Below are 16,660 nucleotides of genomic sequence, written 5' to 3'. Positions count from 1 at the left end.
GCGGGCAGGGGGCGCTCGGGCCGGGTGCTCCCGGGCCGGCCCAGCGCCCCTTCTCCGCGGCCCGAGGAACGCGCGCGGGCCGCGAGGCCCCAATCCGGAGGGGGCCGGCGACGTGCGCGGCTGTGACGTTGCCCTACCCCGGGCCCCGCCGGCTGTGCGGACGCCCCCACGGTGGCAGCAAGTGGAGCGGGTTTCTGGTCCCTGTGTGGCAGCTGCGGGGTGTGATGGGGGGTGTCAGCCCGCGGCGGTGCCCGAAGTGACCCCCGCCCCTGGCTCCGGGTGGGGCCGCAGCTCCCGTGGTCCCGACTCGTGGCTTCCCAGCCCTTTCCGTGCCCGGCTTCTCAGTCATGGCCACACATTTTACAGCCGGGGCCTAGGGCCACACATTTGTCGGGTGCAATGGTATAGCGTAGAAGTAGGTGCTGCGGCCTTGCAGCCGACACACCTGAGTGCACACCTGCTCCTCCAGTACCTGCTGTGTGACCTTGGGCACACCGGGTCCCCTCCCTGAGCCTCTGGTGCGACTGCGGCGCCTACCTCTCACGGTCGCTGTGAAGACTGAGTTGGAATTGTGTTCAGGGAAAGACAGCCAGTGCTCCTCAAGGAGCTGTTATTACTATTGTTGTTGCTGTCAAGTGGCTCTTTTCTGTGGCTGGGGGAGCAAGTGTTGCTGGGTAAGGACTGTTTGGTTGATCGAGGTGGGCCCAGGGCAGGGGGAGGCTGCTTTCTGCACTGAGGTTTTCCCCTTCTGTGCATCTCTCCTTTTGCACACGGAAGGCTACACCCAACCCAGCTGTACCAGCATGTGCCAGAGACACGCTGGCCGATTGTGTATTCTCCGCGCTACAACATCACCTTCATGGGCCTGGAGAAGCTGCACCCCTTTGACGCAGGGAAATGGGGCAAAGTGATCAATTTCCTAAAAGGTATGGAAGGCCCCTCTCAGACTTTACATCTGCTTCCTCCGACCCACTTGTCCTCCCTATGCTCATCCCCAGCATAAGCTTCAGGCTCTCCTGCCTCTAGTTTCAGCCCTCAGACTGCCTTTCACCCATGCTGTAAAAAGGCTCTTTCCAATGCAGACTTCCAGGCATGATATGTCCCTGTCTCCAACTCTCCCATCGCTGTGGACTTAAGTCCTGCCTCTGACCCCAGACACCCAGTAGAAGGGGAGCTGGTTAATGGACACAGGGAAGCTGAAGTTTAGAGGAATCCAGTGTCCATTCCCTGAAATTCAGAGAGTCCAGGAAGTGGAGAACCTTTGCTCCAACCCCTTGGATTACAGATGGGGGAAACTGGGCCCAGAAAGGTTAGGAAACATGCCCATAGTCACATAGTTACTAGGTGGCAGAGTGGGGTTTGGAACTCAGAGCTCCAGGCTCCCCAGCTTCACAGCTCATCCCATTGGGCAAGGTGATGCTCTGGGGGGCACATCGTTTTAACGAGGGCCTGATTTTTGTGGGAAATTCAGGCATCACAATAGGCTGGAGTGTGAATATTCTTGTTCCCTGTATCAGGGGTTCTTTAATTGAGGGAAGTAGGAAATGTTACCTGGCATAGATGAAGATTGGATATTTTTAAATCACCCAATACTTCTGATCGCACCATTGAGAAAGTTTCACTTTGGAGCAAGCCCACCTTTAACACCTAAGCCATCTCCCTTTTTACCAGCAAGCCTCAGAGTGTGTCTTACAGAATATAGGATCAAATTAGAGATTAATAACACTGCTTGTTTCCATTGTATTTGCTTTTTATTTTTGGTTAACTCCTATTTATGCAAGGGATGCTGATTTTCCATTTGCTCTAGTGAGCAGAGCAAGCATTCAAGGAGCACACTTAAGTAGAAACGAGCACAGGTTGTGTGCAGCGATGGCGGGAACCCTGGCGAGGGGTGGAGCCCGCCTCGCACCTTGCGCTTCTGTGGCTTCCTAAATACGGTCTGGTCCTCATGCTCTGCTTCCAGCAGACCCAGATGGAGCCGCGCTCCCCATTGCCCAGTAGCTCGACAGAAGGACTTCTTGTTTCCCTCAGCTCAGAGCCCACAGCTGGCCTGAGTTCCCTCCTCTCTCCTCTGAGGGTGAGGATGGGAGGCAGGGGCCACGTGGTGAAGGCTTTGGGTGCTGTGGTAAGAAGGGAGCTGGACCTTTGTCTGAAGACAGTGGAGGCCATGGAACGTTCTGGGACGGGAGAACCTGCCTGGAGATGTATATTTAAAGTGTGTGGAACTTGTTTCTAAGGGGGACTTATTGAAACAGCCCCTAGACGCTGATTTTTGTAGACCCAGAGCATCATGGTGTGGTCCTCACAATGCCCTAGGGCACTTCCTGCTTCAGTTTCTTCTTTTGCTAAATGGAGTGAATCTTGTCTGGTGTGTGTAAGGGGTGACAAAATAATAGTGTTTCCCAAGCATGGGCCAGTTGCAAAACACTCTTTGGACCTTGTTGTCTCCTCATACCACCTCCTCCATTATTTACTTCATATTTTTAATGACTTAGTCGCTGTTAAAAAAAAAGTGTGTAAGGGGTGACAAAATAATAGTGTTTCCCAAGCATGGGCCAGTTGCAAAACACTCTTGGGACCTTGTTGTCTCCTCATACCACCTGCTCCATTATTTACTTCATATTTTTAATGACTTAGTCGCTGTTAAAAAAAAACAAAACAAAACACTTGTTTTAAAAGGAAACATTATGTCATCTAAATGAGAAAAGGCAGTTTCATTTGCCATAAATAGAAGGTCATGGTAAAAAATAAATGCAATGAAAACAACAGTGTGATTCAGTTCAGGCTGGTCACTGTTGCCTGCAGGCTGTGACACAGATTGGTGCTCTGTTTTGGTTGAAAAGGGAGATGAGCAAGAGCCAGGCAAGTGTTGGTGAAGTCATCTGAAGGTGGAGGGAGATTTGCTGAGAGCTTTTCTCACCTCAAGAGTCATCATTGACCTTGTGTCACCTGCCACTGAAAGTTGTCCAGGCACACCTGAGCTCACCCCAAGGCTATCTGTGGCTTGGGAAACATGGGATCACCGTATGCACAATGTTCAGTGTCCCGTGGCCAGAGGGGCTGGCCATTGTCCACAGTGACCTCTGAGGTAGCCTGTTCTTGTCCACAAGCCAGAAGTGCCCACCTCCTCCTGGGGCAGGGGCTGCCAGTGGCCGACTCTGCATCCTGTAGGAGGGTCTGGGGCTGGGTCTGGCCTTGAGGTCAGCATGGAAGCAGGACGCGCACTTTGTGCTTTCAGAAGAGAAGCTTCTGTCCGACAGTATGCTGGTGGAGGCGCGGGAGGCCTCGGAGGAGGACCTGCTGGTGGTGCACACGAGGCGCTACCTCAACCAGCTAAAGGTACAGGACTGTGGGCCTGGGGGTTGCTGGCCAGGAGGGGTGGCCAGAGGATGGGGTAAGCACAGCCTCAAGGGTCACCCATCCCTGTCCCTAGTGCAGGGGGATCATGTGAGTCAGTGGTCCCAAGAGAAAGAGAGGTCATAGACATCAGGGGTGGTCTAGGCTCCCTGTCTCTAGGGGGAATGAAAGAAGGGATGTCAGCTGGTGGAGATTGAGCCTTCAGAGGGATTTTGGGCTGCTACATTAGTCACTTTCAATCTGTGCTCTGTGGATAGACTTCAGAGACCCCTGCTGGGATAATTAGAGGAGAGAGGATCTCAGCCCCCTTTCCCCATCCAACCAAAGCTCTTCCACTTTAGTCTGCTTTTATAGTGTGCTGAAGTTTAGGATTTTGTTCCAAGGACTTCTGCTAAAGACTTATTGAAAGCTGTTGGGCTGTGAACTAGATTGAAAGCCTCCCCACCCCACTAGCTTGGGTCCAGCAGGGAACATAAATGAATAGAACGGCAGGTGGTGGTGTCCGGGGTGAATAGGACAACTCCTGCCCCTTCCCAAGTGGTGGCTGCCACGCAGCTCCACTATGGGCCCCGCATGAGCAGAGTGCCTGGTTTTCAAAGAGAAGCCAGAAATCCAGGTTATTAAGTGTCATTCCCTGATTTCTTAATGTGGCAACTCGTTTTAAGATTTTTAACTCCCACCTGCAGGCTGAACTGGGCCCATGGCTACCGGCCGTGACCTCTTTCTAGAGGAGCCAGAGAGCTCCAATCGGTGGCTTTGGTTCTGTGAGCTGACGCGTTCAGTCAGTCCCCTATGTGGGAGCAGAGGGGAGGCTGGGGCCGGGGTTGGGGATGCTACACATTCTGTGTCCCAAGAGTGTGGGAGCTCTGGCCCCCAGGCTTCCTGGCTGGACTCACTTTAGACTCAGACCCACAGTAGATGCCAGAGGTCAGCAGGCCCCTCTGCTCTATGGAAAAGCCTAGGATCAGAAAGAGGCTTTCTCAGGTCTCCTGGGAAGTTGGCTGGGGCCTGGGGGAGACCCCGGCAGGGCATCTAGGCCTGTCTTCCAGGTTCCCGGTCACGGTTGCTGCCTTCCCTCCTCCCTCACCTCAGCCTGACTTGTGAGAATTCTAGATGGGGCTGCGACAGTGCGAGCTCATGAAAGATTACCAGGAAGAGGTTGAAACCTGACTCCTGGGAGAGAGGTGTGTGAGGCCTTGGCAGGAAGCCCAGCACTAGGCTGCCCTGGTTTCCTGGCACCAGGCATGTGTGGTCACAGTCCGCAGCCCAGGGGCTGGGTCAGGAGGACATGTCTCCTGGAGTCCAGAGGGTGAGGGGAAGGCCAGGACAGTAGGCACTGAGTTGGGGTGTGGAGAGGCCAGAACGGAGTGGAGGCAAGGCAGGGTGAATGGGCCAGAATAAGACTGGGGATGGGAGATAGGCTCCAGGGACCCAGACATTTGAGGGGCCTCCAGGGGAACTGTGTCTGGCAGGCTGCATGCTTGGCCTTGGTCCCCCAAAACCTGAAAGCAGTTCAGTATGTGATAAATGATAATAGCAAGTAGAAAACAGGTCAAGAGCAGGAGGATTCAGATATGTCAACTGAAAGGGTTAACCAAGATGATGCTCGAGCTGCATATCTGTCCTGGAGCTCCCTTGGAGAGCTTGGAGCAGCCAGAGCAAAAGGAGAAATATGGTGATTTCTGTAGCACCTGCTAAGGTGGAAAAGCAGTAGGTCAGTACATCTGTACTGAGTGCCAGCTGTGTGCTGAGTACGAAGAGAAGAGTCAGACAGCAAGGTTCCCTGCCCCATGGAGTTGCGTTTTAGATGTGGGAGACTGAAAATGAAGTAGCCACGCAAGGGCATTTCAGAGAGTGACAAGGACAATGGAGAAATTGGAAAGTAGAGGGTAACTCAGCAGAGGTGGCTCACTGAGACTAGGTGGCCAGGGAGAGTCTCTCAGAGGAGGTGAGGTTTGAGACTAAAGAGAGGAGCAGGTGGCATTCGTGGAGCTTTGCAGGAACAAAGTTCCAGTGTCACAGGTGTGGATGGGGAGGGGACTTGGCCTCTCAAAGGAGAGAAGGATGCATGAGTGGCCAGACGGAAGGGAACAGAACACTGTGCTGGTTCACACTGTGGTCAGGGAGACCACACAGGGTCTCATAGGCTATGGGCAGGGTGTGGATTTTGTTCTGGGGACCATGGGCAGTCATGAGAGGGTTTTGAGCAGGAGAGTAAAGTGGTGTGGACAGTGATGTGTGATGTGCCCTTGCTGCTCAGGTGAGACCCACAGGCATCGTCTGGACCTGGGGGCTGCAGCTCAGGAACCTCCCCCAGGTTTTCTACCCCAGATGTCTGCCATTTCTTTCTCTTTCCTCTGCTGTGGGCACCCAGGGCAGTGCCCTGGAGAGTTTGCACAGGTTTCCCAGGGCTGCTTTTCCTTGGCTGTTCTGTGTGAGCTGGGTGACATCACCCTGTCTCCTACCTTGTTCACCTCTGCCCCCCCATCCCTGTTCTGAAGCTCATGCCTGGCCCTGTGCTCATGTGGCCTTCGATGCTTAATAAACAGGGTACTGAAGGAGAAGTGGTAGTCTGCTGTTTGCAATATGATGTCAGTTCAGGGAAACAAATACTTTTTGAGCACCTACTGTATGCAAGGCCCAGAGCTGGCCCCACTGAGGGTGGTGGTGGGGTTGGGCCAGCTCCAGACTCTTGCCTTCTGCTGACCCCAGTGATAGTTTGCAGGTCAGTATTGTGGAGCATCTGACATCTTGTCCCTGTGACCCTGTGCTGGGCAGTGCTGGGGACACAGCTATCCAGCAAGTACTTAGCATCATGCTCTGTTCTAGGTGCTGTGGTGATGGGGTGGAACAAACGAGATCAAATCCCTTTCCTTGCAGAGCTGGCATTTAGGTGGGGTAGTCAGACAATAAACATAGTAATTAAGTCAGTGATACAGTATCTTGGCAGGTGCTAAGCACAGTGAGGAAAGAAAGGGGCAGCAGGAAAGGGGGTGGAGAGAGCTGGGGGGAGGATGGCAGTTTTAGATTGGGAGTCAGAAAAGGGCTTGCTGATGTGTGATCAAAAGTGACACATGATCACAGACTGGGTGGGTGTGAGGGGTGGGCGATGCGGCATCCACGGGAGGGCCTTCCAAGCAAAAGCAACAGCAAGTGCAAGGGCCATGAGGCAGGCATATCTCCAGTGAGTTCCAGTGGCAACATGGGAGAGAGGGAGACACAGGTCTCAGCATCATGTCAACTGGAGGGCTGAGGTCCCTGGCAGAGTCTCTGCGGGATTGAGGTCTCATGGTCTCTGACTCTCTCTCTTACTTGTTTCTTCTTCCTTGACGGGCCCCCTCTCCTGTTTTTTTACTGTAGTAAAATTCACCTAACATAAAATTAACCATTAACCATTTTCAAAGTGTACAATTCCGTAGCATGTAGTCCTTCACAATGTCCATTCACCATCGTCTCTAGTTCCAAGACATTTTCATCATCCCAAGAGGAAACCTGGTTCCCATTAAGCAGTTGCTCCCATATCTTTCCTCCCCCTGCTCCTGGCAATTACCAGACTGCATTCTGACCCTGTGGATTTGCCTATTCTGGATGTTTCATATAAATGGAATCACACACAATAAGTGTGTGATTAACTTATTGTGTGTGATTCCATTTATGTCCTTTTGTGTCTGGCCTATCACTCAGTGTAATGTTTTCAGGGCTCATCCACTTTGTAGCATGTATCAGTAGTTAATTCCTTTTCATGGCTGAGTAGTATTCCATTTTATGGACATACCACATTCTCTTTATCCATTCATTAGTTTATGGACATTTTAGTTGTATGCGTCTTTTGGCTAATTGTGAATAGTGTTGCTATGGATGGTACTTTTTCTCATTTATTTGGGGTATGTACCCAGGAGTGAAACTGCTGGGTCACGTGGTAATTTTGTGTTTAACTTTCTGAAGAACCATCAAAATGATTTCCACAAAGCCCACACCATTTACACCAGCAGTGTACCAGGGTTCCTATTTTCCCACATTCTTGTCAATGCTTGTTATTTTCTTTTTTCTTTAAAATTTTTTTTTTTTATTGTGGCCAACTTAGTGTTAAGTTGTATCTCATGGTTTTGATTTGTATTTCCCTGGTAGCTAATGACATTGAGCATCTTTTCATGTGCTTGTTGGCTATTTGTATGTCTTCTTGGAGTAATGTCTATTCAAGTCCTCTGTCCACTTTTTAAAATTGGGTTGTCTTTTTGTTGTTGAGATGTAGGAGTTCTTTATATATTATGGATGTTTGATTTGCAAATGTCTTCTCCTGTTCTGTGGGTTGCCTTTTTCACTTTTTTGATAGTGTCTTTTGATGCACAAAAATTTTTAATTTTGCTGAAGTCTAATTTATCTATTTTTTTCTTTTGTTGCTCACACTTTTAGTATCATATCTAAGAATCCATTTCCAAATCCACAGTCATGAAGATTTACCCCTGTGTGTTTTCTTCCAAGAGTTTTATAGATTTAGTTTACATTTAGGTCTTGATAAACTTTGAGATAATTTTTGTCTATGGTGTGATGTAGGAGTCCAACTTTATTCTTTTCCATGTGGATGTCTAGTTCTCTCAGCACCATTTGTTAAAGAGATTGTTTTTTTTCCACCCCTATTGAATGGTCTTAGTACCCTTGCAGAAAAGCAACTGGCATAAATGTATGGCTTTACTTCTGGACTGTTTTATTCTATTCATTTGATCTATATGTCTATTCTCAAATCAAAACTAAACTATTTTGATTACTGTTGCTTTGTAAGTTTTAAAATTTGGAATTGTCAGTCCTCCAACTTTATTCTTCATTTTTGAGATTGTTTTGGTTATTCAGGGTCCCATGAAATTCCATATGAATTATGGGATTAACTACTTTGTTGTTTGCAAAAGAGACCATTTGGGTTTTGACAGGGATTGCATCAAATCTGTATATTGCTTTGGGGAGTATTGCCATCTTAACAATTTTAGGCCTTCCACTCCATGAACATGGGATGTCTTTCCATTTATTTAGGTCATCTTTAATTTCTTTCAGCAATGTTTTGTAGTTTTCTGTAGACAAATCTTGCACCCCTTTGTTAAATTTTATTTCTAAGGGTTTTATTCTTTTTGATGCTGTTATAGATGGAATTGTTTTCTTAATTTCCTTTCCAGGTTGTTTATTGATGGCATATAGGAATGCAGCTGATTCTTGTCTGTTGATCTTATATCCTGCAACTTTGCTGAATTTGTTTCTTCTTTAATAGTTGTGTGTGTGTGTGTGTGTGTTCTTTAGGATCTTCTATATATAACATTATGCCATCTGTAAATAGAGATCATTTTACATTTTCCTTTCCAATTTCATTTCTCATTTCTTTTTCTTTCCTAATTGCTCTGGCTGGAACTTATAGTACGATGTTGAATAGAAGTGACAGAACAGGCGTCTTTGTCTTGGTCCTGATCTTAGGTGGAAAGCTTTTATTGCTACTGATTATGATGTTAGCTGTGGGGGTTTTTTTACATTGTATATTGATGCCCTTTATCATGTTAAGGGAATTCCCTCTGTTCCTAGTTTGTTGAATGATTTCATCATGGAAGGATATTGGATTTTGCCAAAGGCTTTTTGTGTATCAACTGAGAGCATGTGTTTTCCCTTCTCTCCTTTTGCTCCCCCTCCTGCTGGTGGAAAGGACTCACCCAAAGCAAGCAGCGGGGCCTCTGAAGAGGGATGCAGCCAATCTCTTTCCTTAGAACAGTCCTTGGTTTGAGTCTCCAGGGGTAGGAGGTCCACTTGAGGAACTCAGGCAGCTGGAGGGTGGAGGCTTGTGGAACTGAGTGGGTGGGGCAGTAGTCAGAGGTGTTGCCAGCCCCAGGCCTGTCCTGCTATCTGTGGGGTCCCTCGAAGGCTGACTAGGGGTGGGGGTCCTGACACCTGGCCAGGCCCAAGTGGACAGTGGCATCAGGCTGGAGTAAACCTCCTATGTTCATGTAGCGCATTCATTCATTCAGCACTGTCCTAATTTCCCTAGAGCAGTAATTCTCAAACTTGAGCAAGCATCGGAATCACCTGGAGGGATTGTTACAGCAGACTGACTGCTGGCCCTGCTTTATAGTTGCTGATTGAGGATGTCTGGGGTGGGGACTGAGAATCCGCATTTCTAACACATTCTCAAGTGATGCAGATGCTGCTGGTCCAGGAACCACACTTGGCGAATACAGCCCTGGGAGCAGCGCCTGAGGTGGGGACCCAGGTGCAAGTGATTTCAGGTGAAACCTGTGAGAGAGGTTTCTCAGGTGGGAGAGGGCAGGGGAAGGAGCTGGGCACAGATGTGGGGTCAGAAGTGTGGCCTCAGCCTGACCCCATGGGTAGCTCTGGGGAGCAAATGTCACCATGGGGTTGCCCCAACTCAGAAGCAGATGGCCAGGCTGCTATAGCTCCTTAGCAGTCAGTCGTTGTTCTGGCTCTCCTGGGCTCGTGCAGGTGACGTGGCCTCCAGCAGGGGAAGGAAGCAGGCAGGGCTGTGGGGGCATCAGCCAGAAAAGGGGGTCAGTAGCCTATGCTGTGAGTGCCTGCTGTGTGCCAGGCATTGTCCTTAGCATAGTCTGTGCCCAGTGAACAAAACCACGTGCCTGCCCTCGTGGAGCTGGCATCCTTTTGGGGGAGACAGATACTGATCGAGACATACTGTGGCTTCAGATAGAGACAAGTGCTGTGTGGAGAGGTGAAGCAGAGGCAGGGGGTTGAGGGGGCCCAGATGGGGGTATCTTAGATTGGACAGCGAGGACAGGCCTCTCTGATAGGTTTCCATGTCCAAGCTCTTATTTGAGGCCCTGTCTTAGAGATGACGAGGCAGAGGTGCAGAGGAGTAAAGGGCTGTGTCCTAATCTGGCTGCCTGTGGCAGACCCGGAGTTGGGCCAGTTTGACTCTGAGGAGGATTTCTGGGCCCCATCCCTACTCCACTGCCATCCAGCCCATTCCCTACTGCCTTGGCCAAGTGAAATTATCAGAGGGCCCAGCCCGCCGGGTGGATCCCACCTAAGCCTGCTCTGCATCCCAGATAAAGACTCTGTCCCTCCCTGCCCACCCTGTCCACGCCAGACCTCTCCAGCAGGGCTCCCTTACTGGCTGCCTCTGGAAGTGCCTTGGTGGTGCTGTGTTGTGCTGGCATTCTGTTGATCACCCCTGCTATTAGCCAGTAAGTGGATCTCCAGGTGTCAACCAGGGATGCCTGTGCCCTCCCCCCACACTTGCACCTGTCACCTCCACTGACCACACAGCCTGCCCTGGCCAAGCCCCTTCTCTCTCCTCCCGTCACCCCTGGGAGTCAGCCACCAGTCTGCCCACCCCCTGCACTCATTTTCCACCCCGGCCACCGAAGGACAGGTTTTCCTCGAGCAGCGCTGTCCAACAGAACTTTCTGCAGTGAGGGAGATGTTCCAGATCTGCTCTGTCGAACACAGTAGCCACTCGCCACATGTGGCTGCTGAGCACTTGAAATACGTCCAGTGTGACCAAGGAACAAAACTCCAATTTTTAAAAATTTTAATCAATTAAAAATTATACATGAGTAGCCCACCTGTGGCTGGCAGCTGCCGGATAGGCTAGCACAGGTCTACGGCATCAGTAGACCCCACCACTGCCTGGCGCAGAGACTGCCACGGAGCCAGGGAGAAGGCCCAGGTGCCCAGCCGCCTCTAGAATGACTGGCTCTGCCCCTCCCACAGCACTCATGGCCCAGGAGCTATGGCATGGCAAACACTTGCCTTCTCCTCCGGGGGCCAAGGAGCCTTGCTGAGTCATACATGCTTCTGGGCGACTTCATGCTTGGGCCCTGTAAAATTCAGGCTCTAGCTTAGAGGTTCCCAGGTGTGTCCACTCAACTGCAACCTTGTGGGAGGTTAGTACGTGTTATATAAAAGCAAAGGGGCAGGCAGGGGTTTGTGGTTGGAAAGCGTGGGAAACACTGGGTGAAGCAAGGTGAAATTATTTGCTGCAGAACTTCCCAGAGCCTGTAACATGCCAGAGTGTGTTGTGAATTTCCAAGAGGTGGACCACATAGCATTGTTTCCCAAACTTATTTGAAGTGTGGAAGCTTTTCTCAGTGGGATACCCTGACAGGCCAGCTGCTTCCACAGCACTTGCAGAAATACTGTTCTCTTTTTTGGTGACCTTGCAGGAGGCTGGGACATGGCTTCGTTCCTTTCAGCTCTCTGCCCTGCTAGCTCATCTAGTGAGGGAGGGACCCTCCAGGTGGTGACACCGTCACCCTCACAGGCCTGACACCTGGGCCTCCTCCCGGGCCCCTCCTCCCCCGTCCCCCCACAATGCTGCCTGTTAACACCTCCCCTTCTCCCTCCCCCAGACCCTCATCATCTCTGCCTTCCTCCTGGGGCTGCCGCTTCCTTTCTTGTTTCCCCTAATCAGTTTTCCTTTCTGCAGCTAGTGCAGCTTGGGACAGCATCGCCTCTGGCTCCCTACTGCTCTGACAACAGTGTGTGAGCCTGTGCTAGCAGACTAGGCCCTTTGTGCTAAGTGCCCCAGCCCTGTCCCAGCCGCACCTGCCTTGATCATGGGCTCACTTCTCTGCCCACAGTTGCCTTTCTACCTTTACACCTGCATCTGGATAACTACTGTTCACTGGTCACCTCCTGCAGCTGTCATCTCCACAAAACCTCCTTGCCCCGCCCTGTGACCCATTTCTTCTGCATTGCAACACTGTCGCACTGCATGTAAGCCCCTGTTGACTTATTCACCTTGCAGTAGGCTGCAAGTGTCCTGGCAAGAGGACAGGATCCCCAGTGCCCACCTTGGGGTTGAGCAGACACTAACTAAATATTTACAAAGTGAGTGACTCTCCTCTGGGCATCGTGTGCTCAGGCCACTCTCAGGGAAGCAGGAGAATGGCCCAGACACAATCTCAGCCAGGCAGGAACTGGTTCAGGGTTTGGGTGCAGCTGGGTGTGACACTTGCTCTGGGGACTTGGAGGTCACAGAGCGTGCTCTACCTTGGTCTTGATGCAAATGCTTCTTGGGTACCCTTAGCCCTCCTGCCTCAGCAGCCGGAGATGAGGGCAGGGTGCCCCTTTTGCAGAGAGGTCTCATTCCCAGTGGAGAAGAAGCCATGCACTGCAGGGGAGGAAGGAGCCAGGGCTTCCGATCCTGGCTCTGTCAGTGATTCACTGTGGGCCTGGAGCCTCAGTGTCCCCTTCTGTACAATGGGTGGGCTAAACCAGTTTTCTCAGAGCCCTCCTAGTTCTGCATGGCTGTGACTCGGAGCCCTCTGCAGCTCTTGTTCTGGCCACAGGAGGGCGGCCAAGGGCTTCGGAGCGCAGAGGAATCTGGTCTCATTCACTTTAAGAAAACATGCGGCGTAAACTGTTGTTCACTGAGCCCGAAGCTTGGTGGGGGCCAGATAGGGTTGCAGCTCTCACTTCTTGCCAGAGGAAGTACACTTGACCAGGGAGTCCATCCAAGGGCACCTTGAAACCATCCTCAAGGCACTGAGGCGGAATCTGATTTCCCACTGCTTGTCTCTTCCGCAGTGGTCCTTTGCTGTCGCCACCATCACAGAAATTCCCCCTGTTGTCTTCCTCCCCAACTTCCTGGTGCAGAGGAAGGTGCTGAGGCCCCTTCGGACCCAGACGGGAGGAACCATAATGGTAGGTGGGGAGGGGGAGGCACGGCTGGGCTGGCGTGGGCTCCTCCTCACCTCCTTTGTCCTGGAATGCCCTCCCCCATTTAGGAGTTGAAGATAATCCTAAATATCCCTCAGGGCCCAGTAACAATGACTCTCTCCAAAAGCCTTTTCATCTTTGACATTAGAGCTCATTGTTCCTTCCCCTGTGACCTCCTGCGAGAGTTACCGTATTTGCTGGCATACGAGATATATCTCCATCCCCAAAAGATTATGTCCTAAAACTATGGCTCTAATGCTTTCGAATTTAAGATAGAAAAGTGAACTAATGGTAGGTGGGGAGGGGGAGGCACGGCTGGGCTGGCGTGGGCTCCTCCTCACCTCCTTTGCCCTGGAATGCCCTCCCCCATTTAGGAGTTGAAGATAATCCTAAATATCCCTCAGGGCCCAGTAACAATGACTCTTTCCAAAAGCCTTTTCATCTTCGACATTAGAGCTCATTGTTCCTTCCCCTGTGACCTCCTGCGAGAGTTACCGTATTTGCTGGCATACGAGATATATCTCCATCCCAAAAAGATTATGTCCTAAAACTATGGCTCTAATGCTTTCGAATTTAAGATAGAAAAGTGAACCTTCGTGACTTCAAAGATGGATAATGCTCTACCCTCACCCCCATCATGGGTGTGGCAAGAAAGAACATTGGCAGCAAAATTAGGTTTTACATACTGTTTTTCTTAAAAAAATTAGTTTTCTTAAAAAATTAGCCACAGACTGCGGAGGTGATTGGAAGTAGAAGCACATTTCACATGTAAGTGTGTGAAGAGCTAACCCAGCCCTCCTGGGTCAGTACCATACCTACAGTTTTCTTTTTAGCTTTGCAAATTTGTACACTTAATTTTATTTTATCTTAGTCAGATATTACCACCCAACCCAAAACTATGATTTCCTACAGGATTTCACCATTCAGGCTACCATATTTCTGTGAGCAGAAAATTGTCTATTTCCCTTTGAAAGCCACATTAAGATCATCATCAGCTCACATGTGATGATACGTACTTTATTTCTTCCAGTCTCCTTGTACAGTGTGCAAGGGACCTGCTCATACTCCAGTCCGTCTGGAACTTGCTTCCTGGACTGCGTTTGCTTGGGGGGTGCTTGCACCCACACCTTGTAGTTTATGCCCCTGCAGAGCTGGCTGGAGACCGTGTTTATGGAATGAGTGAGTGGGTCAGGGAATGAGTGAGTGAGTGAAGGAGTTGACTGCCCGCACCCCTCACCCTCTGCTTGTTTCTAAAGGCGGGGAAGCTGGCCGTGGAGCGAGGCTGGGCCATCAATGTTGGTGAGTGCCTGGGCCTCAGGACTGTCCGGCCTGGCCTGGTGGTGCTGTCCTGAAGGGGGCTGGGGGCAGGACAGGAGGACCCTGGAGGCATGGCGTGAATTAGAGGTGCTGGTGCCCCCATGGCCATGCTGAGCCTCCTTGTGGAGTGGTCTGGAGGTGGGCGTGCGGCCTCTTGGTACCTGGGCAGGGTGGGCATTGCCTTCATTCGCTATGGGATCCTTGTCTAAAGAGTTCTCCAGGTGGCTCTACGGACCACCTTTGCATGTTTCCAGTGACAGGGAGTTCCCTCTTTCCCAGAGAGCCTACTCCATCCCCTGGGCAGCTCTGCGTGGAACTGAAACCTGTCTTCATGCGGCTCTCCTGAAAGCCTGCTCTGTCTCCTGGGCCCAGGGTAGCCTGAAGGGGCTTGGTCATGTCATGGTGGGTGGACAGGCCCAGGGTCAAGACCACCTCCTCCTCAGGGATCCTGAGGCCAGGCGCTTCCCAGCCTCCTGGGAGGGCCACACACATCAGTCTTCCCTGTCCCTGTCAGATATTGTCCCTCATGGAGGCACTGCACTTGACAGTTTGCAAAGCCCTTTCCCATCCGACCTCTCACTTGAGCTAATTGTCATCAGGCCCATTCCACCGACAAGGTAATAGACATTGAGAGATGCCCAGTTGATTGCTCAGAGACCCATAGCAGGGACCCCCACGCCTTTGGCTGTGAGCTCTGCAGGGCCAGGGGCTGGTCTCTTCCATCTTGGTATCCGCAGGTGCCCAGCATTGGGTTTGGCATAGCCATGAACTTAGGGTACTCTGCTGCACAAACAGATGAGGGATTCATGCCATGGGCATCTACAAGGTTCCAAGGGGGGCCCAGATGCCCTTCCCCACAGAAGGTGTTATGGTCTGATGGAGCTTAAGAGGCCTGGGCCTGATCCAGCCTGGGTTTGAATCCTGGTTCTGCCATTAGCTAGCTGTGTGATCCTGGGTAAGTTGCTGACCCTCTCTGTGCCTCAGTCTTCTCATCTGTAAAATGGGGATGATGATGATAATGTCCACTCCTAGGTCTGTAGGGAGGCTTCAACAAGCTTAGTGCCTGATTAGGAGTTCAGTGTTGGCTGTTATCTCATGGTTATGATCCGATGACGGCCCCCTGGGTGGTGGAAGAGGCAAGGGGAGGGATCTCTCCGAGTCCTGGGACTGTCTCAGGATTGGGAGGTGGACGGGCCCTGGTCTCCAGGCTGCCCCCCTCATACATACCACAGGCAGCTGTTACCATGACAGGGTGCCCTTCCTGACCATCCATTTCTACCACCTGCAGAATCTGGGTGGTTCCAAGAAAAGCCAGTCCCCCCACACCACCACCCTTCCTGGTGTGGTGGCAGGCCCAGTCCTGTGGGTGCAGGGAGCAGCTTTCTGCCTTGGGAAGGATGAGCTGCCTGTCACTTGGGGGCGTGAGCGGGTGCTGAGGGCTGACTTGCCAGGGACATCTGGAGAGGGGCCCCTTGCTCTGGCAGGGGTGGCCATGATGACAGACATGCCTCCTGTCCTGGGGATAGTGATGCGCTCTGGTGCTCAGTTCACTCTGCTAAGCTGGAATTTAAGCAGTGGTCCCTGGGAGATGAGCCAGGAGGGGACGGTGGGTGACAGAGGGATGGGGGGTTGCCTGGGCCGAGCCCTTGAGCCTGGCCCTGGCCATCATGCTGTCTGCTCTTCTGCAGGAGGCGGCTTCCACCACTGCTCCAGCGACCGGGGCGGGGGCTTCTGCGCCTACGCAGACATCACACTCGCCATCAAGGTGTGTCCACAAGCATTGGGGAAGCTTGCCTCCCAGAGCCCTCCCTGGAATCCTGCCCACAGCCCCAAATTTGGGATTGTCACCCACATTATAGAGAAGGGAACGAGGCTCAGAGCAGGGAGGGGGTTTGCCTGGGTTGCTGTGCCAGGCTGGGACTTGAACCAAGAGCTGACGCCATCTCTTCCTTCCCCTGTGTTGCTTAGAATGGTTGCCTGTGATGGAAGGGAGCTATCGTAGCCTTGCACAGCGCCAGGGCAGACGCAGCAGCATGAGGCTGTGGGAGGAAGGACAGTGCTGTGGAGCGCAGGGAGGGGAGCAGGCAGGAGGATGTGATGAGGGCACAGCTGTGTGGGGCATGCTTGGCCCCTGCTGGCCTTGGCTTGCCTCACTGTATCCGCAGATGGGGAGACCGGGGACCATGGCAAGGAGGGTCAGCTAGAAGATGCCAAGCTGGTGTTGGCCATAAGGTCTGCTGGACCCCAGAGCTCCCCCAATCACTCTGCGCCGGCCTTCTGCCGGGTGCCAGGAACTGGCCAAAGTAGTCCCTGTTCTTAC

At 51.7% G+C, this 16,660-nt stretch overlaps 1 protein-coding gene across 1 annotated transcript in view; it reads left to right on the top strand.

Moving 5' to 3' along the window:
* The first annotated feature begins 792 nt into the window (after positions 1-792).
* HDAC11 (histone deacetylase 11) overlaps positions 793-16,660 on the top strand; it is a 19,323-nt gene continuing 3,455 nt past the window's right edge. Inside the window, exons 1-5 of the mRNA XM_008572968.1 lie at positions 793-926; positions 3,239-3,339; positions 12,892-13,008; positions 14,280-14,322; positions 16,029-16,105. Coding sequence (XP_008571190.1) covers positions 860-926; positions 3,239-3,339; positions 12,892-13,008; positions 14,280-14,322; positions 16,029-16,105 — 405 coding nt within the window. The 5' untranslated portion in view covers positions 793-859. The remainder of the gene's footprint in view (positions 927-3,238; positions 3,340-12,891; positions 13,009-14,279; positions 14,323-16,028; positions 16,106-16,660) is intronic.

The sequence above is a fragment of the Galeopterus variegatus genome, unplaced genomic scaffold (genome assembly GCF_000696425.1).
Source record: "Galeopterus variegatus unplaced genomic scaffold, G_variegatus-3.0.2 Scaffold855, whole genome shotgun sequence".
NCBI lineage: Eukaryota > Metazoa > Chordata > Mammalia > Dermoptera > Cynocephalidae > Galeopterus > Galeopterus variegatus.
This window is presented reverse-complemented; position numbering and strand designations above follow the sequence as displayed.